The sequence below is a fragment of the Ylistrum balloti genome, unplaced genomic scaffold (genome assembly GCF_031769215.1).
Source record: "Ylistrum balloti isolate Yb309-2 unplaced genomic scaffold, AGI_CSIRO_Ybal_v1 Utg369776, whole genome shotgun sequence".
NCBI lineage: Eukaryota > Metazoa > Mollusca > Bivalvia > Pectinida > Pectinidae > Ylistrum > Ylistrum balloti.
The window spans coordinates 146,338-172,058 of record NW_026781967.1 but is presented as its reverse complement, the minus strand read 5'-3'; the positions used below and the strand labels follow the sequence as shown (position 1 = coordinate 172,058).

General features: G+C 35.1%; 1 protein-coding gene across 1 annotated transcript in view; it reads left to right on the top strand.

The window, feature by feature from the left end:
- Nucleotides 1-8,422: 8,422 nt before the first annotated feature.
- The window catches only part of LOC132544022 (paraplegin-like), a 40,120-nt gene continuing 22,821 nt past the window's right edge, over nt 8,423-25,721 (top strand). Inside the window, exons 1-8 of the mRNA XM_060207580.1 lie at nt 8,423-8,429; nt 12,417-12,550; nt 13,269-13,337; nt 15,110-15,228; nt 16,971-17,214; nt 18,063-18,203; nt 19,379-19,523; nt 25,080-25,185. Coding sequence (XP_060063563.1) covers nt 8,423-8,429; nt 12,417-12,550; nt 13,269-13,337; nt 15,110-15,228; nt 16,971-17,214; nt 18,063-18,203; nt 19,379-19,523; nt 25,080-25,185 — 965 coding nt within the window. The remainder of the gene's footprint in view (nt 8,430-12,416; nt 12,551-13,268; nt 13,338-15,109; nt 15,229-16,970; nt 17,215-18,062; nt 18,204-19,378; nt 19,524-25,079; nt 25,186-25,721) is intronic.

Genomic DNA, 25,721 nt, shown 5'->3' with positions numbered 1-25,721 from the left:
CACTGAGATGGCGTTTTATAATCCTAAAGGAACATTGAACACTGAGATGGCGTTTTATAATCCTGAAAATACATTGAACACTGAGATGGCGTTTTATAATCCTAAGATATATTGAAAACTGAGATGGCGTTTATACTCTTTAAGGAACATTGAAAACTGAGATGGCGTTTTATAATCCTGAAAATACATTGAACACTGAGATGGCGTTTTATAATTCCTAAAATATATTGAAAACTGAGAGATAGCGTTTTATAATCCTAAAGATACATTGAACACTGAGATGGCGTTTACAACACTAAAGACACATTGAACACTGAGATGGCGTTTTATAATCCTAAAGGAACATTGAACACTGAGATGGCGTTTTATAATTCCTAAAATATATTGAAAACTGAGAGATGGCGTTTTATAATCCTAAAGATACATTGAACACTGAGATGGCGTTTATAATCCTAAAGACACATTGAACACTGAGATGGCGTTTTATAATCCTAAAGGAACATTGAAGACTGAGATGGCGTTTTATAATCCTAAAGATACATTGAACACTGAGATGGCATTTATAATCCTAAAGACACATTGAACACTGAGATGGCGTTTTATAATCCTAAAGATACATTGAAAACTGAGATGTCGTTTTATAATCCTAAAAATATATTGAATACTGAGATGGCGTTTACACTCCTAGAGATATATTGAACACGGAGATGGCTTTTCTACTTCTCAAGATACATTGAAAACTGAGATGGCGTTTTATAATCTTAAAGATACGTTGAACACTGAGATGTCGTTTATACTCCTAAAGACACATTGAACAATGAGATGGCGTTTTATAATCCTGAAAATACATTGAACACTGAGATGGCGTTAATAATTCTAAAGATACATTGAGCATTGAGATGGCGTTTTATAATTCCTAAAATATATTGAAAACTGAGAGGTGGCGTTTTATAATCCTACAGATACATTGAACACTGAGATGGCGTTTATAATCCTAAAGACACATTGAACACTGAGATGGCGTTTTATAATCCTAAAGGAACATTGAACATTGAGATGGCGTTTTATAATCCTGAAGATACATTGAACACTGAGACGGCGTTTTATAATCCTAAAGACACATTGAACACTGAGATGGCGTTTATAATCCTAAAGACACATTGAACACTGAGATGGCGTTTTATAATCCTAAAGATACATTGAAAACTGAGATGTCGTTTTATAATCCTAAAGATATATTGAATACTGAGATGGCGTTTTATAATCCTAAGATATATTGAAAACTGAGATGGCGTTTATACTCTTTAAGGAACATTGAAAACTGAGATGGCGTTTTATAATCCTGAAGATACATTGAACACTGAGACGGCGTTTTATAATCCTAAAGACACATTGAACACTGAGATGGCGTTTTATAATACTGAAGATACATTGAACACTGAGATGGCAATTATAATCCTCAAGACACATTGAACACTGAGATGGCGTTTTATAATCCTAAAGATACATTGAAAACTGAGATGTCGTTTTATAATCCTAAAGATATATTGAATACTGAGATGGCGTTTTATAATACTAAAGATATATTGAACACTGAGATGGCGTTTACACTCCTAAAGATATATTGAACACGGAGATGACGTTTATACTTCTAAAGATACATTGAAAACTGAGATGGCGTTTTATAATCCTAAAGATACGTTGAACACTGAGATGGCGTTTACACTCCTAAAGATACATTGAAAACTGAGATGGCGTTTTATAATCCTAAAGACACATTGAAAACTGAGATGGCGTTTTATAATCCTAAAGATATATTGAATACTGAGATGGCGTTTTATAATTCTAAAGACACATTGAACAATGAGATGGCGTTTTACCATGACCCTATCATGTAACTCATCGACCATATTTGTTATCACTTGACCAGTAATCACAGCAATGCATGCGAATTTGAATTATTAATTTGAATTATTATTTATATATGTGAGAAATAGTGATCCTAAAACTGGACCCCTTTTGACTTCAGCTGTTACATCTCTTTCAGGAGATGTAAAATTCACAACGACAGATTGCATCAGTCCCGAAAATGAAGTTGGTTTCATGTACTTTTTGTACATGTATAGTTTATTGCTGACGATATGAACAATAACTCTGTAATGAATAACAAGATGTCAGCTTTTGCTAATTACACTTGTAGTATCAGTTTATAGCGTATATTTCTCCGGAAAGTGTAGATCTTTCTAGTTTTAATATTATACACCTCGTAATACTTCCGGTTTTCATTTTCGGATGGTTAATGCGCGTTATAATAGAACAGTCGATCAGCTGACGAGTGAATATAGTGGCAAATGTGCGTCAAATTTCGCAAAAAGACATAACTCGGTGTTATGGAAAGAGTTTATACCTCTCAAACATTGCAGAAGATACTGCGCTCTTTTAAAAGACGAAACATTTGCGTGTCATTTGGCGGACAAACTTTAAGAGTTCGTGATGGCTTACGCAACTGCAGTCAGTCACAACTTAGTTATAAAGTAAGTAGCAGTGATCTCAATGATACCATCATTTCACCACATATTTCTCTTCGCTTAGATACAGATTAATGAAGTCTTGCCTTCTATAGGATAGAAAACTGGAAAATCCGGTTGATGTGTGAACGGAAGGACGTTTTAGCTAGTGCTTGCTTTTTGCAGTCAAGTTTTAGTCTATATATCCATGGCGCATTAGTTTCGGACCACCCCCTAAGAATTGTATCTCCCTGGCTACGCAATGTCGATGAATTTCAACAAATACTCAAATGAATTGAAATGTGCTCATACTATATATATAACAAATGTACAACTTCAAATTGTTCACCTGAAATGACAGAAATGTGTGTCAGACATATGACTGCACTTCCCTCTCTGATGACACCACTTGATCGAAGAAAGAGTACACATGTAGTACATGAAATCACGAAATGAACAGAAATGCCAGATTTGGGCCGATATTTGGCCTCATTCCAAATGCAAAATAGTATCTTTTTCCCAATTTAGACCCCAAGTTTTCCCAATTGTTAGGAAAACGCCATTATTTTTCCCAATTCTAAGGGCCCCGGGCCCCAGTACCAAAATGGGGTGTGAGAGCCCTGATATAAGTATTTATGTGTGCACCATTTAATTTATTTGTTTCATTCTTTTTTCTCAGTCTGCAACTCGCTGGATAATTCAAATCAGAAATGAGTCATTAAAAGTGATAATTGTCAAATCATTATCTATCAAAAGAAAAAGTACATGTTTGGACTTCCATAGTCAAAAAAATTCAAGGAGGTGTGGCCTTTTATTCATGTTCGATTTTTAGCTCACCATCTAATAGATGGTGGGTTATTCAAATCGCCCTGCGTCCATCCGTCCGTAAACAATTCTTGTTACCGCTATTTCTGGAAAAGTACTGGATGGATCTTTCTCAAATTTCATATGCAGTTTCCCCTTGGTCCCTAGTTGTGCATTGTACCTTTTTTGGACTGATTCGAATTCAAGATGGCCGACAGGCAGCCATCTTGGATTTTGGAAGTAAAAGTTTGTTACTGCTATTTCTTGGAAAGTACTGGATGGATCTTTCTCAAATTTCATATGCAGGTTCCCTTTGGTTCCAAGTTGTGCATTATACCTTGTTGGACTGATCCGAAATCAAGATGGCTGACAGGCAGCCATCTTGGATTTTGAGAGTAAAATCTTGTTACTGCTATATCAGAGGAAGTCCAGGATGGATCCTTCTGATATTTCATAGATATTGGTTTCCCTTGGTCCCTAGTTGTGCATTGTACCTTTTTTGGACTGATTTGAAATCAAGATGGCCCACAGGCAGCCATCTTGGATGTCGACAGTAATACAGCACAAGCATATTGTCCATTATCCACTTGTAACTGACTGCTATCTAATAATACTTTGGTATCTTTTTCAAATGATATTTGCTTATAGGTGCTTAATAAAGATATCTTGTGCCATCATTGAGTACATTCAATGAAGACCAGTTCATGACCATTTACAACACCTGTAACAAACAAACAAAAATAAACAAATCTTCAAGAACTGAAAACAGATCCTCAAATGGTGGGCGCCAAGATCCCTCTGGGATCTCTTGTTATTCACTTGACAGACTGCAACAAAATACTGGCATCTGAGGATGGGTTGATGAGTTATTTTATCATCACTGGGAGGATGTTTGACATGTAAAAATTATGCTTTAAGACAAAATATACAGAAATGCCAATGAAATATATGCTCATAATATTTTACGGTACATGGAATCGCAGATTTTTTTGGTTTCTGGATGGTTGACATGATACAGCAAAATTATACAGATGTGGTTCAACTCAACAAAATTGCAGGTCTGTAATACATTCTGCTAAATTTTGATAAAACCTAGCTCACATTCTCCCAATTTAGCTTTTGATTAACCTAGTTAGCTGTCAGTCTAATGTTTGTGTTTGATTAAACCTATCTACTTGTAGCTGTCATTCTCCTGTTAACTTCTTTATCTGTATATGTACAATGCAGGGTTCCTTACTCACATGTAATACATTTGGGGTATGGTGTTTTGCGAACTGATGCTGAAGGCCACTGATTGAAGCCTTGAAGGTCAGAATTGTGGCACCATTGATGGGTTTCTAGTCCAGTAGGGTCCAGGTGATAGCGGTGAAGGAGGAGAAGGAGTTCTTAAGATACTTCTGGTCTTGTGTCCGGAACTTTCGTAAGATACTTCTGGTCTTGTGTCTGGGACTTTCTTAAGATACTTCTGGTCTTGTGTCCGGAACTTTCGTAAGATACTTCTGGTCTTGTGTCTGGGACTTTCTTAAGATACTTCTGGTCTTGTGTCCGGAACTTTCTTAAGGTACTTCTGGTCTTGTGTCTGGGACTTTCTTAAGATACTTCTGGTCTTGTGTCTGGGACTTTCTTAAGATACTTCTGGTCTTGTGTCTGGGACTTTCTTAAGGTACTTCTGGTCTTGTGTCTGGGACTTTCTTAAGATACTTCTGGTCTTGTGTCTGGGACTTTCTTAAGATACTTCTGGTCTTGTGTCTGGGACTTTCTTAAGATACTTCTGGTCTTGTGTCTGGGACTTTTTATCTCCTATTGTTGTTATATGAATGTTTTTCTATGGTGTTCCTGTAGGAATAAACGCTGGAACATTTGGGTGTATTTTTCGTCATTGCAATTTAGGTGTCGGGATGTTTGATGGGACAATGATGATTATATCCCCCAACCTCTTTCAAGACTAGTATTAGACATAACACTTGCCAGCATGCAATCTAATGATGCAGTCATGCCAAGGTCCTTCAACATGTTTGTTATGCTACCCTCCTCTCTGCTTCTATAGTCACCAGTGATGAAGCATGCAGTCTTGTATGATATTGGTTGTATTGGTCTCAAATGACACAAGACAGAGGTAGGCTGACCATCAGCAGGAATTTGTGCAGTGTTTCAGGTTACATGTAAGTTAGCAGAGGGAACAATGGGTCTTTGTGACAGCCTTTGTAATAGCCTTTGTAATGTGTGAGGTCCACTTGAAGTTTTCATTGATGGGAACCCTAAGGTAGGGATACTCACTAGTTTGCTTGAGAATCTTAGAGGAGAAGTCAGGTTTCTTATTGTCATTGTAAATAACTGAAATTTCTCCTTGGGTTGAACATTATGCCCTAGTCTATTTTTCAACCTTCAATATGGTAGAGGTCATTCTGGAGTTGGTTTGTGTGTCTCACAGGTTTGATATCATCGGTAGATTAGGCAGGCATCTTCAAAGAGGAGGACATGTGATGTTTGTGCCAGGTTAGTCATTTATATAACAAAGAACCAATAAAGGTCTGAGGACACTTAGGGAACTCCAGATGGTACTGGTGAGAGGAATTAATGCACTCCAGCAACAACTACTTTCATGTCCTGATTACAGTGGAAGGAGCTAAGCTTCTTATAGACAGTTAATACCATAGTTTTGCAGTTTTTATAATTTATGCTTTTGATGAACATAGTTCTCATTCTATACCATTAGCTTTTGATTAAACCTAGCGCTCATTCAACTGGTAGCTTAATTTCCACCAATTGTAGTTTGGTACAAATGTACCTGTTCTCACAATTCTGTGACGTACATTTATGATTATTATAAGGACCTCTATTTTCTCGTGTACCACATGACATTTATACTGTTCATTAGTTCAAGGCCATGATTACCTGCAGCAATTTATCAGATTTCTATTGTTCTGATAGCATGGATATCATATATTGGACAAAATGAATATTTTAAACAAATTTTTTCATTGAGGAAAGTGTGTTATATATGTTATATTACAGTTTTTTTTCCAGACTTGTAATCCCAAACATGGACTACAGAATCCTTTCGTCCTTCATAAGCAGTGTCTCCTGAAGACTGTTTCTAGGACAGAGATTGGAGGTAAATCTTGATTTCTGATTAGATTTCTCACACAATCATTTGTAAAGTGACATCATTATTATATAACATCAGTATAATAGGATGTATATGGGGATTGTCTGTTGATATTGTTGTCTGTTTATCTACATTTTGGTTTCATCAGAATGCATGTACATTTCTCTTACCCTGGACAGGTGTGCTCACATTTTTACTGGGACGAGATCACCTTACCTTACCCTATGGAGAGACTATGGGATTGCCATCTTAGGACATTATTATGATGTATTATGGGTATAAACATTACTAACACAGACGTTTATTTAGAGAAAATCATTGGAGTGAGAAAAAGTGATCTTAGACCTTGCTGAATTTTGCAATTACCTGATGTATATCTCATATTGGTGAGGTCACATCACGAACTCAACCTATTCACCATGTAATGGACCAAAGATCCTTATCGTTTAGCTCACCTGGCCCAAAGGGCCAAGTGAGCTTATGCCATAGCGTAGCATCCGTCGTCCGTCCGTTGTCTGTCCGTCTTGTGTCTGTCAACTTTTCATTTAAACAACTTCTTCTGAAATACCAAAAGGCGTAGAGTTATCATATTTGGTTGGAAGGTTCCTGTGATGAAGCCCAACAAAGATTGCAAAAAGAAATGACCTTGACCCATAGTCAAGGTCACAGAGGTCAAATGTGTTAAAACATTTAAACAACTTCTTTCAAAATACTGGAAGGCATAGAATCATTACATATGGCTGGAATTTTCCTTTGATGAAGCCCAACAAAGTTTGTGAAAAAAAATAACCTTGACCCATATTCAAGGTCACAGAGGTCAAATGTGTTAAACCGTTGAAACGACTTCTTCCAAAATACTGAAAGGCCTAGAATCATTATATTTGGCTGGAAGGTTCCTTTGATGAATCTTTACAAATTTTGTGAAAAGAAATAACCTTGTCCCATATTCCAGGTCACAGATTTGAAATGTGTTAAAACTTTCAAACGACTTCTTGTAAAATACCGGAAGGCCTAAAATCATTATATTGGGCTAGAAGGTTGCTTTGATGAAGCTTCACAAAGTTTGTGAAAAGAATTGACTTTGACCCATATTCAAGGTCACAGAGGTCAAATGTGTTAAACCTTTAAACGACTTCACCCCTAATACCGGAAGGCCTAGAATCTTTAAATTAGGCTATGTTCCTCTTATGGTGTCCTACAAAATTTGCTAAAATAAATGGCCTTGACCAATCTTCAAGGTCACAGGTGTCAAATGTGTCAAAATGTGTAAACAATTTCTTCTGAAATATCGAAAAGCCTAGAATCATTACATTTGGCCAGTATGTTCCTTTTATGAAGTCCAAGAAAGTTTACAAAAAGAAATGACCTTGACCCATAGTCAAGGTCACAGAGGTCAAATGTGTTAAGCCTTTAGATGATATTTTCTGATTATCCAAAACATCTAGGATAGTGATATTATTCTAAAATAGGTTCTCAATGATGCCCGGTAATATTTGAGAACAGAAATAATCTTGACCCATATTTAAGGTCACATACAGAAGTCAAATGTGTTAAACCTTTGAACAACTTCTGCTTAACCTAAAGGCCAAGGATCATAATATTTGGCCAAAAGGTTCCCTTAATGGTGCACACATAGTGTGTGAAAAAATAGTCATACTGCTGTAAGCAACTACTGTGGAACATTTGCAGAGATATGGAACTGTTGGTCATAAAGATCCAGGTGAGTGATACAGGCCCTCTGGGCCTCTTGTTTGTATAATTAGTTGATTTATGTGCACAATACATACACTTTTAACACTATACATAAATATAAAAGAAGGGAAATAGCTTAAGATATTTTACCTTCTTCGGGTGTTCACAGGTAAAAAAACTGTTTACCTGTACATCTTGTAATAAACTGATCCCTTTTATACACTTTATGTACTGTTTTTGCACAAGGTGTTCTAATCTGGTATTTGTTGGCATCAATAGCCCTTCACCTCTGGACTCTGAGTTCAAGGCTATGTGGGGTAGTTGATCCTCATGTACCCAGTGCAAGTGGATGGTTTATCGCTAAGGACTCCATCTTTCTGCCACCAACCAAACCTGTAGCACCCTTAAACAACCCTGGCTGTTGGAGGAAAAATAACAGTAAAACTAAAAACAAAACAGTATTCAATCCTCAGTTACTATTTTTCTCTAAACCAATTTTGACTTTTTATTTCATTTTTTTTTCATGTTTTCTGTTTTCATTCTTTTAGCAAGACCAGCAGGACTTGATACCTAAGTCACTTCTCTAGTTATTTCTGAAGTTTGCTCAGAGTTCCTATGATATAAGAATTGATCTTAAGTGTTAAAATGACAAGAAAGCCATAAGTGGTTATAATATATTTATTATTCAGTGACAAGTGTTTGTAAAACTTTCGGGTATATAATGATGAAAGTTAACAGGATACAAACTCAAACAAGTATTGTTATTTTTATTTTTTGTGTTTTTTTTTATTATACCATTTAACATCTAAAAACGTATGTTCTCTACATACATCATTGAATGAGACAAATTACATTTGTATCAATGTTTTTGATGCTACAGCTTTACTTATCTACATATATACAAAGCCAGCACTTGATAGCATCTTGAATATATTTTCCCATTTCACACATCGTTCATGAATTATATACACTGACTTGAAGATGATGATTTGCACATGTGAAACAAGTGTGGTATACCTGTACTTTAAGTTAGATATATAATAAAAATTTGTATTCAAATTCATCAATACACTGTAACTAGGGTATATATAGTATCTATCAATACACTGTAACTAGGGATATATAGTATATCAAAATACATTTCTGTCAATACACTATAATTGGGATATATAGTATGTAACTATCAATACACTGTAACTAGGGATATATAGTATCTATCAATACACTGTAAACTAGGGATATATAGTATCTATCAATACACTGTAACTAGGGATATATAGTATATCAATACACTGTAACTAGGGATATATAGTATATCAATACATTGTAACTAGGGATATATGGTATATCAATACACTGTAACTAGGGATATATAGTATATCAATACACTGTAACAAGGGTTACATAGTATCTATCAATACACTGTAACTAGGGATATATAGTATCTATCAATACACTGTAACTAGGGATATATAGTATCTATCAATATAGTATCATCTGTAACTAGGGATATATAGTATCTATCAATACACTGTAACTAGGGATATATAGTATCTATCAATACACTGTAACTAGGGATATATAGTATATCAATACACTGTAACTAGGGATATATAGTATCTATCAATAACTATATAGTATCTATCAATACACTGTAACTAGGGATATATAGTATCTATCAATACACTGTAACTAGGGATATATAGTATCTATCAATACACTGTAACTAGGGTTACATAGTATCTATCAATACACTGTAACTGGGGATATATAGTAGCTATCAATACACTGTAACTAGGGATATATAGTATCTATCAATACACTGTAACTAGGGATATATATCTATCAATACACTGTATAGGGATATATAGTATCTATCAATACACTGTAACTAGGGATATCAATACACTGTAACTAGGGATATATTATATACTAACTAGGGATATATAGTCAATACACTGTATAGGGATATATAGTAGCTATCAATACACTGTAACTAGGGATATATAGTATCTATCAATACACTGTAACTAGGGATATATAGTATATCAATACACTGTAACTAGGGATATATAGTATATCAATACACTGTAACTAGGGATATATAGTATCTATCAATACACTGTAACTAGGGTTACATAGTATCTATCAATACACTGTAACTGGGGATATATAGTAGCTATCAATACAATGTAACTGTATCAATACACTGTAACTAGGGATATATAGTATCAATATCAATACACTGTAACTAGGGATATATAGTATCTATAATACACTATAGTATCTATCAATAACTAGGGATATATAGTATCTATCAATACACTGTAACTAGGGATATATAGTATCTATCAATACACTGTAACTAGGGATATATGGTATTTATCAATACACTGTAACTAGGGATATATAGTATATCAATACACTGTAACTAGGGATATATAGTATCTATCAATACACTGTAACTAGGGATAAATAGTATCTATCAATACACTGTAACTAGGGATATATAGTATCTATCAATACACTGTAACTAGGGATATATAGTATCTATCAATACACTGTAACTAGGGATATATAGTATCTATCAATACACTGTAACTAGGGATACATAGTATCTATCAATACACTGTAACTAGGGATATATAGTATCTATCAATACACTGTAACTAGGGATATATAGTATATCAATACACTGTAACTAGGGTTACATAGTATCTATCAATACACTGTAACTAGGGATATATAGTATATCAATCCACTGTAACTAGGGATATATAGTATCTATCAATACACTGTAACTAGGGATATATAGTATCTATCAATACACTGTAACTAGGGATATATAGTATATACACTGTATACATAGTATCTGTAACTGGGGATATATAGTAGCTATCAATACAATGTAACTAGGGATATAGTATCTATCAATACACTGTAACTAGGGATATATAGTATCTATCAATACACTGTAACTAGGGATATATAGTATCTATCAATACACTGTAACTAGGGATACATAGTATCTATCAATACACTGTAACTGGGGATATATATTAGCTATCAATACACTGTAACTAGGGATATATAGTATCTATCAATACACTGTAATATATAGTATATCTAGGGATATATAGTATCTATCAATACACTGTAACTAGGGATATATAGTATCTATCAATACACTGTAACTAGGGATATATAGTATCTATCAATACACTGTAACTAGGGATATATAGTATCTATCAATACACTGTAACTAGGGATATATAGTATCTATCAATACACTGTAACTAGGGATATATAGTATATCAATACACTGTAACTAGGGATATATAGTATCTATCAATATATATATCAATACACTGTATAGGGATATATAGTATACACTGTAACTAGGGATATATAGTATCTATCAATACACTGTAACTAGGGATATATAGTATCTATCAATACACTGTAACTAGGGATATATAGTATCTATCAATACACTGTAACTCAATATCTATCAATACACTGTAACTAGGGATATATAGTTCTATCAATACACTGTAACTAGGGATATATGGTATTTATCAATACACTGTAACTAGGGATATATAGTATATCAATACACTGTAACTAGGGATATATAGTATCTATCAATACACTGTAACTAGGGATACATAGTATCTATCAATACACTGTAACTAGGGATATATAGTATCTATCAATACACTGTAACTAGGGATATATAGTATCTATCAATACACTGTAACTAGGGATATATAGTATATCAATACACTGTAACTAGGGATATATAGTATCTATCAATACACTGTAACTAGGGATATATAGTATCTATCAATACACTGTAACTAGGGATATATAGTATATACACTGTAACTATATATAATACACTGTAACTAGGGATATATAGTATCTATCAATACACTGTAACTAGGGATATATAGTATATCAATACACTGTAACTAGGGATATATAGTATCTATCAATACACTGTAACTAGGGATATATAGTATCTATCAATACACTGTAACTAGGGATATATAGTATATCAATACACTGTAACTAGGGATATATAGTATATCAATCCACTGTAACTAGGGATATATAGTATCTATCAATACACTGTAACTAGGGATATATAGTATCTATCAATACACTGTAACTAGGGATATATAGTATCTATCAATACACTGTAACTAGGGATATATAGTATCATCAATACACTGTAACTTTAAACTGCATAGAAGTGATATTATGAATGACAATATGTTATTTTTTTTTTTTTTTTCCAGATCTTCTTTCCACTGCTGTTTTTTCTGGAGCTATATCAGTTGCTTCATTTTGTTTAGCAATTTACACCTATATTTCTGATCTGCCTGTATTAGAAACAGTAGAAGAAATAACGGACATCCTGATGAACAATGAGGTACATTCATGTTACTGTAATCACAGCATTCACTGACATATACTGACAATTCTTTAAAATAACTATAGTTTGTTATTGCTAATAGAAGTTGATGGTCCCTTACTTATGGTCAAATGTAAAATAATAGATTGGATCAAAATCAGAAAAGTGGTCTAGTATAAGCTGATTTAGATAACAATGCATTACATGTATATAGTTTGGGTGCTGTAATCAGGCCCTGACGGGGTAAGATCAGGAATTTTCTGAACATGAACTATGATTCTGTTCTTGTAAATGGAAATTTTGAGATACTTTATAATCTCTTTGATGTGAAATGTTGAGCAATTGTAAATTAAAGGATTGTAAGCAATTTTATTTGTTTTGCTTTTTTTTTTTTACTGAAGACCTGATACTTAAGTAAATAGCAGAAATCAGAAAATGATGTGATTTTCTATCTAATATTATTTCTGTAAGAACTTTTATCACTGAAATGTTCAACTTACAAGATCCACTTTGTTCTCAAAACTTCCAGTGAGCAAAATCTTGTTTTGAAAAGGGTACAATATGCATTGAACATTTAATGTGTCTCCCTGCAAAAAAATAAGATCATCAATGATTTTGTTTGAGATTGGCCCAACCTTGCTTCCCATCTTTTGAAAAGAATTTATATTATGAGTAATTTGTTTGTTTTTTGGCCAATGAAATAATGCATACATTATAGATTTTGTTGAATTTTCAGGTGAAAACTATCAATATTAGCAAGTATCACAGAACTGCAACTGCAAGATTTTTAAATTCGAATGGACAGGTATGTAAACCATATCATTTCTTCTTTTAAATTATAAAGTAAGAATTCATGGTTTTAAATTATAAAGCAAGAATTCATGGTTAAGGAACTTAACCAAAAACCAGGGTTTTTTTCAAGACAGTCACTTCTTGATACTAATCCAAATGAAGTGATGGGGAATTTTTTCTTCTTTATTAAATAATAAATATCCAAATCCTGCCAAGTTATTATTGTGTATACTGTAGCATTGGTCTGACTGGAAGTGACTGTTAGATATAAGATAAAATGATGTAAACTGGAATGTCTGAAATCTTACTTGACCAGTTGTAATATCTGACATATCAGCTTTCTGTACCTATTGAGGCAATCCTCCATTACGAACACACAGTCAAGCTAAAACCACATAAAATAATGGTGTCTTCTCACTGCATTAAGCTTTTCTATGCAGACGAGACTTAATGTTAAATATGAGGTCGTTATTTCAGGTGAGGTGAAAGTTCAGAAAAGTTTCTTTTACAAGTTACATTATACAATACATAAAGTAAATACATTTTCATATAATCATTTTATTTTCTCACATAACAAATTCAAGTCATAACATATTTTTTGTATCTAATGTCATAAATGTGAATGTTTCTGTTAATATTTTAGAAACTTTGTGTGAAAGTCATAAAATTAAGTGTAAAATATGCTGTTCATGCAAGGTGATATTAGGTAAATTTACAGACTAACTGAGAATGAACTGAAATGATCTGTAAAGCTAAAAGGTTACAGTTTTACATCGGATTTTATTTGCATCTAAATTACACGAGGCTACAGAGGAGTAATTGTAAGTTCAGAATAAATTGCACGAGGCTACAGAGGAGTAATTGTAAGTTCAGAATAAATTGCACGAGGCTACAGAGGAGTAATTGTAAGTTCAGAATAAATTGCACGAGGCTACAGAGGAGTAATTGTAAGTTCAGAATAAATTGCACGAGGCTACAGAGGAGTAATTGTAAGTTCAGAATAAATTGCACGAGGCTACAGAGGAGTAATTGTAAGTTCAGAATAAATTGCACGAGGCTACAGAGGAGTAATTGTAAGTTCAGAATAAATTACACGACGCTACAGAGGAGTAATTGTAAGTTCAGAATAAATTGCACGAGGCTACAGAGGAGTAATTGTAAGTTCAGAATAAATTGCACGAGGCTACAGAGGAGTAATTGTAAGTTCAGAATAAATTACACGACGCTACAGAGGAGTAATTATAAGTTCAGAATAAATTACATGAGGCTACAGAGGAGTAATTGTAATTTCAGAATAAATTACACGAGGCTACAGAGGAGTAATTGTAAGTTCAGAATGAATTACATACTGGAGGCCAAAACAAATGATACTTATAATCAAAAATATTTTGGAGAGATATGTGACTTCAATTGACTGGACAAATTTTTGTGTTTTTGTAAATAAACTGGATTTCTGTTCTGTCAAATTAAGAATAATACACATATATCCTGGTATTTATATAAGTTAATATTTGCTATGCATTTTCTTCTTGTTTTTCAACTCTGAAAAGTTCATTTGTAGAGTTGTGTGAATATGAAAATAATGCTATAGAATTTGAATAAAACCTAGAAGAATTCCTGAAATGTTTGATGCTATATTAACTCCATTAGATTTTTAAATGTCTTTGGCTGTGTGATCTTGATGTGGATGTGAACAGTTGTAAGCCAAAGTATTATCTTACTGATCAATTTACACCATAGTCTTCGCTAGTTATATTCTAATATAGTAAAGTTATTTCCTTTCAGGTTCAACGCTATCAGATAAAGAACATGAATGTCTTTCTACGAAATCTTCAGACAGTATATGAAAAATTGAATATTCATCCTTCAGAACGTTTGCAGCCAATAATGTCTGACATGAGATTGTAAGTGTCACGAGATATATGAATGTATATGAATTCATAGGATTTATATTTTTTTAATCTAAATGAATAACTTTTGGTGAGATTTACATTTCTTATAAAATAGAAGCTGTCATTGTTCTTTGGTTAGTCTCCGATCAGCGTTCTTCATTTATCAGAACTAGAAAACAAAGTTAACTTCATTTGAAGTGCAGTGTTATGTCATGTCCTTCTTTCGCAGATTTGCCTGTTCAATATTCCAGTGTAATCTTGGTGGAGAATTAGATGAAAAGAAGTCTATTGTACAGAATTCTCCTGGAACTTCTTTGTTTTGCTTCATGTATTACATGTAATTGTAATTATACAACAAAGACTTTGAGGGGAGGGTACACTGAAATCATCCTTTCTGGATGTTGTTAGTAAATCTTGTCCAGACAACTGCTCCTAAACATATGGATAAATTTCAATGAAACTGTATACAAAGTAGAAGAACATGTGTAGATATGTTTTCTTTTTTTTGTTGGGACATCCTATCTCTGTTGTAAACTTTTAGTTGTCTTGTGATCTCCTTCTATAACTGATTTGCTAAAAACTTAAAGGTTTTATCATGTTGTCCTGAGTGGCAGTTTGGCTATATCATGTTGTCCTGAGTGGCAGTTTGGCTATATCATGTTGTCCTGAGTGGCAGTTTGGCTATATCATGTTGTCCTGAGTGGCAGTTTGGCTATATCATGTTGTCCTGAGTGGCAGTTTGGCTATGTCATGTTGTCCTGAGAGGCAGTTTGGCTATATCATGTGGCAGTTTGGCTATATCATGTTGTCCTGAGTGGCAGTTTGACTATATCATGTTGTCCTGAGTGGCAGTTTGGCTATATCATGTTGTCCTGAGTGGCAGTTTGGCTATATTTGGAAGAGTTACTGCCCTTTGTTTTTTCATAATGTTCATCTTGTTCAGAGATCTCTTTTCTCAGTTTTGTACCAATTTCTTTCTAACTTTAAAGGCTTAACCATCATAACATGTAGTTGTGTTTTCCTGAACAGCAGTTTGATTGATTGTATTTGGAAGAGTTACTGCCCTTTGTTTTTTCATAATGTTAATCTTGTCTAAAGATCATCTCTCAGTTTTCAACCAATTTCTTTCAATCTTGGTAGGCTCTAATCACCATGACATGAAGTGATGTGTTCACACACTGTAGTTTCATTGAACAATTTTTAAAGGAATTATTGCCCTTTGTTTCTTTTTAGCATTTTGATTTTGTATGGCTTCATAACCATTACATCAAATGATGTTTTCCCATCTATTTTTATTCAACAATGTTTCTAAAAGGTATTGCTCTTTGGTATTTTCAGCTTTTTAATCTTTTCCAGAGAGATTTCTTTCAGTTTTCAACATGAAATACTTATTTTTGGTAAACTGGGTATTTTTAAAAAAAATTAACATCATATAACATTGAATCCTGAATATTTCTTTGACATGGGACAGGTGTATTTTGTTTTTCTGCGCTGTGATACTTTTGTTGCGTAATGACAACAACTAGCTTATCAGTTCTGTTTTTTGATTCTTTTTCATGAATGGTAAGACTATTAGAGCCCATTATTTGACATACCATGTGTTTCCCAAACCTTTACTGTGGAAACATAATGAAGGCTTCAGGACAATAGTTCTAGTTTAATGTTTTAAGGAAACTATACACGATACAAAGTTGTCAGTATGTTTGTCAAATTATTTATTGTTTTCTTTGAAGAATAATTGTTTTGTGTTTTAGTGTTGACGTTGGATTTCTAATGAGTGGTGTATTAATGATATATTCATTAACAAGGAGAAAAGGACCTGTTGTCTTACCAATTCAACGTAGAAATATTTCAAAAATGTCTTCTGATGCCAATCAAGGTAGAGACATACCAAAACAAGCCAAGGAAACACCACATGAACCTAAACAAGCCAAGGAAACACCGCGTGAACCAAAGAGGGAAAGCAAATCTATGATGGAAATGTTCCTGGGAGATCGGGTAAGATGTCTTTTTATAGAATTGGAATCAGAGCGAAGATTAAGAAAATATGACTTGCCCATCACAAGAAAATCCTAAGTATAATGCTGTCTATTCTATCATCACATTCCATGCTGTGATTTTAACTTAGGCCATGGCACAGCCTCTAACATGCTTTCATTTGGCATAAACTTATCCCTTTAAACAACTTATTATTGATCACCAAAAGGCAGTGATATTTGGCCTGTAGCATGCTGAACAGAATGAAGGGCTAGTAAGTGTACTCATATGAATGACCTTGATCCACTTTCACTTTTTGTTTTGAAATCTTAAAACAACTCTTCTAAATAAACAAAACTAAGGTTTGTGGAATTTTGTCTGTAAGATGTTGAGATAAAAAGCTATTGGTTTTATCTTAATGAATTACCTTGATCCACTTTCAAGGTCACAAGGTTCAAATGTCTTAAAATTCTTCAATAAAGTTCTCAGTAACCAAAAAATGCAGGTATTTAATATTAGACCTGTAGCATGCTGGAATTTAGGCTACAATTTTTTTTCCATTTTACATTAACCCTTTGGATGGTTAGCTGACAGATTTCCATTTTTACCACTTTTCCCTGTAAAGGGTATTGTCTCACTGATGAACATCAGTGTTCTGGTGATGTGACATTAACCCACTTTCAAAAGGTCTTGATAACTTCAAACAACTTCTTCTCATTAACTTATTTTCAAGGTCACAAAGTTAAAATTTGTCAATGGGCTTTTTAGTTTTGCAGAAATAGATTTAACAAACAGATAGCTGCAGAACGTATGACTGATTCAGGCCCACTGAGTGTCTTGTTTTAAAAATTGATTTTCTCTTTCATTAGGCAAATGCTGGCTACATTCGGGGAGACATTTTGTCTAAACAGGGAAATGGCGTGACCTTTAAAGAAGTGGCTGGATTAAGGGAGGCCAAGTGTGAAGTAATGGAGTTTGTTGACTACCTGAAAAGTTCGGAGACTGTGACGGTAAATAGAAGTAAACCCTGAAATCCTTTTACAACTTATGCTGATTCATTAAAAAAATCTGATGGTGTTTCCTATCACCAATTAGCTTATGTGCAAAACAATATAAAATGGTTTAACAATTTTCAAACAAAGCAAATTGAAAGATTGCATACAGAGAAAAGCATTATCCTTATTTAAATTTGAATATTCAATATTATTTAGAATCATGGTTTTATGCTCCCTGAAAATTTTGAGGGAGCATGTAGTCGCAGACCTTGTATGTACGTCCATCAGTCCATCTTTCAGTCTGTCCTTTTGTATCCGGAGCATGATTTTGCCTACATTTATGCAAGGATCATGAAACTTAGTGTAACATTGGCCATACTAAGGGAACGTGCAATAAACCAAATTCAGGGCCCTCAACCCCTTAATTACAGAGTTACTGCCCTTCATTAAAATTTCGTGTCACGAGCATAGCTTTGCTTGCACTACAACTAGGATCATGAAACTTAATGTAACATTGGCTATTAAGAGAATGTGCAATAAACTGAATCCAGGGCCCTCAATCCCTCAATACAGAGTTATTGCTCTGTGTTGAAATTTCAGGTCTGGATCATAACTTTGCTTGCATTTAAACTAGGACATACTAAGAAAATGTGCAATTTACCAAATTCAGGACCCTCAATTCCTAAATTGCAGAGTTACTGCCCTTTGTTGAAATTTTGTGTCTGGATCATTGCTTTGCCTGCATTACACCTATGATCATGAAACTTTGTATATAATTGGTTATACTTAGAGAATGTGCGGTGTACCAATGTTAGGGTCTGCAACCCATTAATTATATAAATATTGCCCTTTACTAAAATATTGTGTCCTGTAAGGTCAGTTTCACTGATACTCTTGTACTGTATGTAACCAGCAACAAGCCAGCAGGTGACCCGGGGCTAAAAGTTAGGGAGGATGAGGGGTTTGGCATCTTAAAACCCTGATTCATTGCCAATGGACAATAAAATTTAACTAGTGTTCAGGGCTTATAACCTACCAGACGCGGACTTCTTGCTGGGTATAATTTTACACATAAACACGCTCTTGATTGGTGATTGCATGTTTAAGATCAAATGTATTCTAAGGTGGCTAAAGGGGAATCTTCCAACAATTGTGCATGAATTAATGGAGAAATATTTGCATCTACACAGAAACTTGGAGGGAAACATCCTAGGGGCGTTCTGCTGCTTGGACCCCCGGGATGTGGAAAGACACTACTGGCTAAAGCTGTGGCTACTGAAGCAGGAGTCCCCTTCTTTGCTTTGGCAGGCTCACAATTTGTGGAAATGTTTGGAGGTAGGCAATAGCAGTCTTTTGGTGATTTAGCTTCACACACAATAAATTTTTCCTGGTAAGAGAAGGTTTGACTGCATTATTTTCACAAGGTAGCTCAGTGGGGCATGTGTATAGGTTTCCATGTTAGAAATTGATAGTAGAGATATGTAGGATTCAGGATACTGATTTCAACATAATATATAGGATCCAGGATACTGATTTCTCTCATAATATGTAGGATTAAGGATACTGATTTCAACATAATATTTAGGATCCAGGATACTGATTTCAATATAATATGTAGGATCCAGGATACTGATTTCAATATAATATGTAGGATCCAGGATACTAATTCCTCTCATGATATGTAGGATCCAGGATACTGATTTCAACATAATATGTAGGATCCAGGATACTGATTTCAACATAATATGTAGGATCCAGGATACTGATTTCAACATAATATTTAGGATCCAGGATACTGATTTCAACATAATATTTAGGATCCAGGATACTAATTCCTCTCATGATATGTAGGATCCAGGATACTGATTTCAACATAATATGTAGGATCCAGGATACTGATTTCAACATAATATGTAGGATCCAAGATACTGATTACAACATGATATGTAGGATCCAGGATACTGATTCCTCTCATAATATGTAGGATCCAGGATACTGATTTCAACATAATATGTAGGATCCAGGATACTGATTTCAACATAATATGTAGGATCCAGGATACTGATTTTAACATAATATGTAGGATCCAGGATACTGATTTCAACATAATATGTAGGATCCAGGATACTGATTCCTCTCCTAATATTTAGGATCCAGGATACTGATTTCAACATAATATTTAGGATCCAGGATACTGATTTCAACATAATATGTAGGATCCAGGATACTGATTTCAACATAATATGTAGGATCCAGGATACTGATTTCAACATAATATGTAGGATCCAAGATACTGATTTCAACATAATATGTAGGATCCAGGATACTGATTTCAACATAATATGTAGGATGCAAGATACTGATTTCAACATAATATGTAGGATCCAGGATACTGATTTCAACATAATATGTAGGATCCAGGATACTGATTTCAACATAATATGTAGGATCCAGGATACTGATTCCAACATAATTTGTCAGTACCATTCTTTGTCAAGGGTATAGAATTTGGTCAGAACCAAGGATTTGTTAGTGGTTTAGAATTAGGGTCAGAACCAAGACTTTGTTAGGGGTATAGAATTAGGGTCAGAACCAAGACTTTGTTAGGGGTATAGAATTAGGGTCAGAACCAAGACTTTGTTAGGGGTATAGAATTAAGGTCAGAACCAAGACTTTGTTAGGGGTATAGAATTAGGGTCAGAACCAAGACTTTGTTAGGGGTATAGAATTAGGGTCAGAACCAAGACTTTGTTAGGGGTATAGAATTAGGGTCAGAACAGAACCAAGACTTTGTTAGGGGTATAGAATTAGGGTCAGAACCAAGACTTTGTTAGGGGTATAGAATTAGGGTCAGAACCAAGACTTTGTTAGGGGTATAGAATTAGGGTCAGAACCAAGACTTTGTTAGGGGTATAGAATTAGGGTCAGAACCAAGACTTTGTTAGGGGTATAGAATTAGGGTCAGAACCAAGACTTTGTTAGGGGTATAGAATTAGGGTCAGAACCAAGACTTTGTTAGGGGTATAGAATTAGGGTCAGAACCAAGACTTTGTTAGGGGTATAGAATTAGGGTCAGAACCAAGACTTTGTTAGGGGTATAGAATTAGGGTCAGAACCAAGACTTTGTTAGGGGTATAGAATTAGGGTCAGAACCAAGACTTTGTTAGGGGTATAGAATTAGGGTCAGAACCAAGACTTTGTTAGGGGTATAGAATTAGGGTCAGAACCAAGACTTTGTTAGGGGTATAGAATTAGGGTCAGAACCAAGACTTTGTTAGGGGTATAGAATTAGGGTCAGAACCAAGACTTTGTTAGGGGTATAGAATTAGGGTCAGAACCAAGACTTTGTTAGGGGTATAGAATTAGGGTCAGAACCAAGACTTTGTTAGGGGTATAGAATTAGGGTCAGAACCAAGACTTTGTTAGGGGTATAGAATTAGGGTCAGAACCAAGACTTTGTGAAGGGTATAGAATTAGGGTCAGAACCAAGACTTTGTTAGGGGTATAGAATTAGGGTCAGAACCAAGACTTTGTTAGGGGTATAGAATTAGGGTCAGAACCAAGACTTTGTTAGGGGTATAGAATTAGGGTCAGAACCAAGACTTTGTTAGGGGTATAGAATTAGGGTCAGAACCAAGACTTTGTTAGGGATATAGAATTTGGGTCAGAACCAAGACTTTGTGAAGGGTATAGAGTTTGGGTCAGAACTGAGGCTTTGTGAAGGGTATATAGTTTGAGTCAGAACTGAGGCTTTGTGAAGGGTATAGAGTTTGGGTCAGAACCAAGACTTTGTTAGGGGTATAGAATTAGGGTCAGAACCAAGACTTTGTTAGGGGTATAGAATTAGGGTCAGAACCAAGACTTTGTGAAGGGTATAGAATTAGGGTCAGAACCAAGACTTTGTGAAGGGTATAGAGTTTGGGTCAGAACTGAGGCATTGTGAAGGGTATAGAGTTTGGGTCAGAACTGAGGCTTTGTGAAGGGTATAGAGTTTGGGTCAGAACTGAGGCTTTGTGAAGGGTATAGAGTTTGGGTCAGAACTGAGGCTTTGTGAAGGGTATAGAGTTTGAGTCAGAACTGAGGCTTTGTGAAGGGTATAGAGTTTGGGTCAGAACTGAGGCTTTGTGAAGGGTATAGAGTTTGGGTCAGAACTGAGGCTTTGTGAAGGGTATAGAGTTTGGGTCAGAACTGAGGCTTTGTGAAGGGTATAGAGTTTGGGTCAGAACTGAGGCTTTGTGAAGGGTATAGAGTTTGAGTCAGAACTGAGGCTTTGTGAAGGGTATAGAGTTTGGGTCAGAACTGAGGCTTTGTGAAGGGTATAGAGTTTGGGTCAGAACTGAGGCTTTGTGAAGGGTATAGAGTTTGGGTCAGAACTGAGGCTTTGTGAAGGGTATAGAGTTTGGGTCAGAACTGAGGCTTTGTGAAGGGTATAGAGTTTGGGTCAGAACTGAGGCTTTGTGAAGGGTATAGAGTTTGGGTCAGAACTGAGGCTTTGTGAAGGGTATAGAGTTTGCGTCAGAACTGAGGCTTTGTGAAGGGTATAGAGTTTGGGTCAGAACTGAGGCTTTGTGAAGGGTATAGAGTTTGGGTCAGAACTGAGGCTTTGTGAAGGGTATAGAGTTTGGGTCAGAACTGAGGCTTTGTGAAGGGTATAGAGTTTGGGTCAGAACTGAGGCTTTGTGAAGGGTATAGAGTTTGGGTCAGAACTGAGGCTTTGTTAATAGACTTTTGTTAGGGGTATAGAATTAGGGTCAGAACCAAGACTTTGTTAGGGGTATAGAATTAGGGTCAGAACCAAGACTTTGTTAGGGGTATAGAATTAGGGTCAGAACCAAGACTTTGTTAGGGGTATAGAATTAGGGTCAGAACCAAGACTTTGTTAGGGGTATAGAATTAGGGTCAGAACCAAGACTTTGTTAGGGGTATAGAATTAGGGTCAGAACCAAGACTTTGTTAGGGGTATAGAATTAGGGTCAGAACCAAGACTTTGTTAGGGGTATAGAATTAGGGTCAGAACCAAGACTTTGTTAGGGGTATAGAATTAGGGTCAGAACCAAGACTTTGTTAGGGGTATAGAATTATAGAATTAGGTCAGAACCAAGACTTTGTTAGGGGTATAGAATTAGGGTCAGAACCAAGACTTTGTGAAGGGTATAGAATTAGGGTCAGAACCAAGACTTTGTTAGGGGTATAGAATTTGGGTCAGAACCAAGACTTTGTTAGGGATATAGAATTTGGGTCAGAACCAAGACTTTGTGAAGGGTATAGAGTTTGGGTCAGAACTGAGGCTTTGTGAAGGGTATAGAGTTTGAGTCAGAACTGAGGCTTTGTGAAGGGTATAGAGTTTGGGTCAGAACTGAGGCTTTGTGAAGGGTATAGAGTTTGAGTCAGAACTGAGGCTTTGTGAAGGGTATAGAGTTTGGGTCAGAACTGAGGCTTTGTGAAGGGTATAGAGTTTGGGTCAGAACTGAGGCTTTGTGAAGGGTATAGAGTTTGGGTCAGAACTGAGGCTTTGTGAAGGGTATAGAGTTTGGGTCAGAACTGAGGCTTTGTGAAGGGTATAGAGTTTGGGTCAGAACTGAGGCTTTGTGAAGGGTATAGAGTTTGGGTCAGAACTGAGGCTTTGTGAAGGGTATAGAGTTTGGGTCAGAACTGAGGCTTTGTGAAGGGTATAGAGTTTGGGTCAGAACTGAGGCTTTGTGAAGGGTATAGAGTTTGGGTCAGAACTGAGGCTTTGTGAAGGGTATAGAGTTTGGGTCAGAACTGAGGCTTTGTGAAGGGTATAGAGTTTGGGTCAGAACTGAGGCTTTGTGAAGGGTATAGAGTTTGAGTCAGAACTGAGGCTTTGTGAAGGGTATAGAGTTTGGGTCAGAACTGAGGCTTTGTGAAGGGTATAGAGTTTGGGTCAGAACTGAGGCTTTGTGAAGGGTATAGAGTTTGGGTCAGAACTGAGGCTTTGTGAAGGGTATATAGTTTGAGTCAGAACTGAGGCTTTGTGAAGGGTATAGAGTTTTGGTCAGAACTGAGGCTTTGTGAAGGGTATAGAGTTTGGGTCAGAACTGAGGCTTTGGGAAGGGTAAAGATCAAGGATGATCAAGCAACAGCTTTGCTGAAAAAAGCCTTATGTCTGGATGAAGTATATAATTATAAATATATAAATAAGTAATTTAGTGACAGTCATTGCTGTTGGTAAGATAAAAAGGCAAACAATCTACATCTCATCTCATCGTATGTCAATGCTGAAGATATGTTACTTAGACTGGAATTATCAAGTTAAATGTAAGATTTGTATGTTTGACATGGTTCCTACAGGTATTGAAAGTCACAGAATTTCAGCCTTCTCCTGTAAAATTCATGCCTGTGAAGACTTGGGATTTGGCATTGAGGCTTTGAAAAGTTTTTTTTGTCTCCATTGTAAAAATACAAAATATAAAAATTTTCAGAATCTCTCAAAGAAATGTACAATATTACTGTAGTTAGTAACCATAACTCAGGAACTGAACAAGTGAAATAGAGATAGTTCTGAAACTTATTGAAAGTCCCATAAAGGTCTTGGAATTTGATGTCGCAAATTCTATACTTACCATGTTAGATTTAATTTGATAAAACTTTTAAAGATTTTGTGGGATGTTGTATGGTAATAGTAGATTTCATTCAAAGCTTTAATTCTCATGTAGTTTTCATTCATTATTTCGTTCATCCTTTTATATTCACCCCATATTAAATTGGTCCTGCAGTAAGAAAATTGTGTGTGTATATATGTATAAGCTTAAAACTCAGATTTCAAATCACCTTTCATGTTTCCCATTTTGACAAAATGGGGAACAGGAGATGAGATATTAACTTTGACAAAGGTCCAGACCTAGCAATAATGTTTCTTATATATTTTAGGACTTGGTGCCTCCAGAATGAGAAATCTTTTCAAAGATGCACGTCAACAATCTCCTTGTATTATCTATATTGATGAAATAGACGCCATAGGTAAAAAAAGAAATGGGTACGTTATCCTTACTTTTCATATGACTTTCTGAGTAAGTATTTTGACAGTATTGTGCTGGTAGCCAACACCTTATCAATGCTGCACTTCCTATCATTTCTTGAAAATTTCTCCATTTCTTAAATGTAAAAAGCTGTCGGATAATTTCCATACATTAGATGCTATCTTCATTTTCAAAGAAATCTACAGTGTTACCTTTTAATATCTGTCTTGTTGCCTTGATAATTTGTTACCTTTTAATATCTGTCTTGTTGCCTTGATAATTTGTATAATCCTGGTTCATTGCTTTTACTCTAGCAAGTCATTTCTATAGAATTTTCATGAAATTTTATGCATGATATCATATCGTAATTACATTGGTTAATTATTGTCAAACCTCGTTAGCTGAATTTTTATGGGGTGACTTCAAGTTTTCCGAGAATTCAAGGGAATGCGAATGTTTGGTATAAAACTAGGCAGGGATCAATGAATCACTACAAATTCAACGGGGTCTTAGAGTTATATCACTTTGAGATGAAGAGGTCCACCTGTATTTG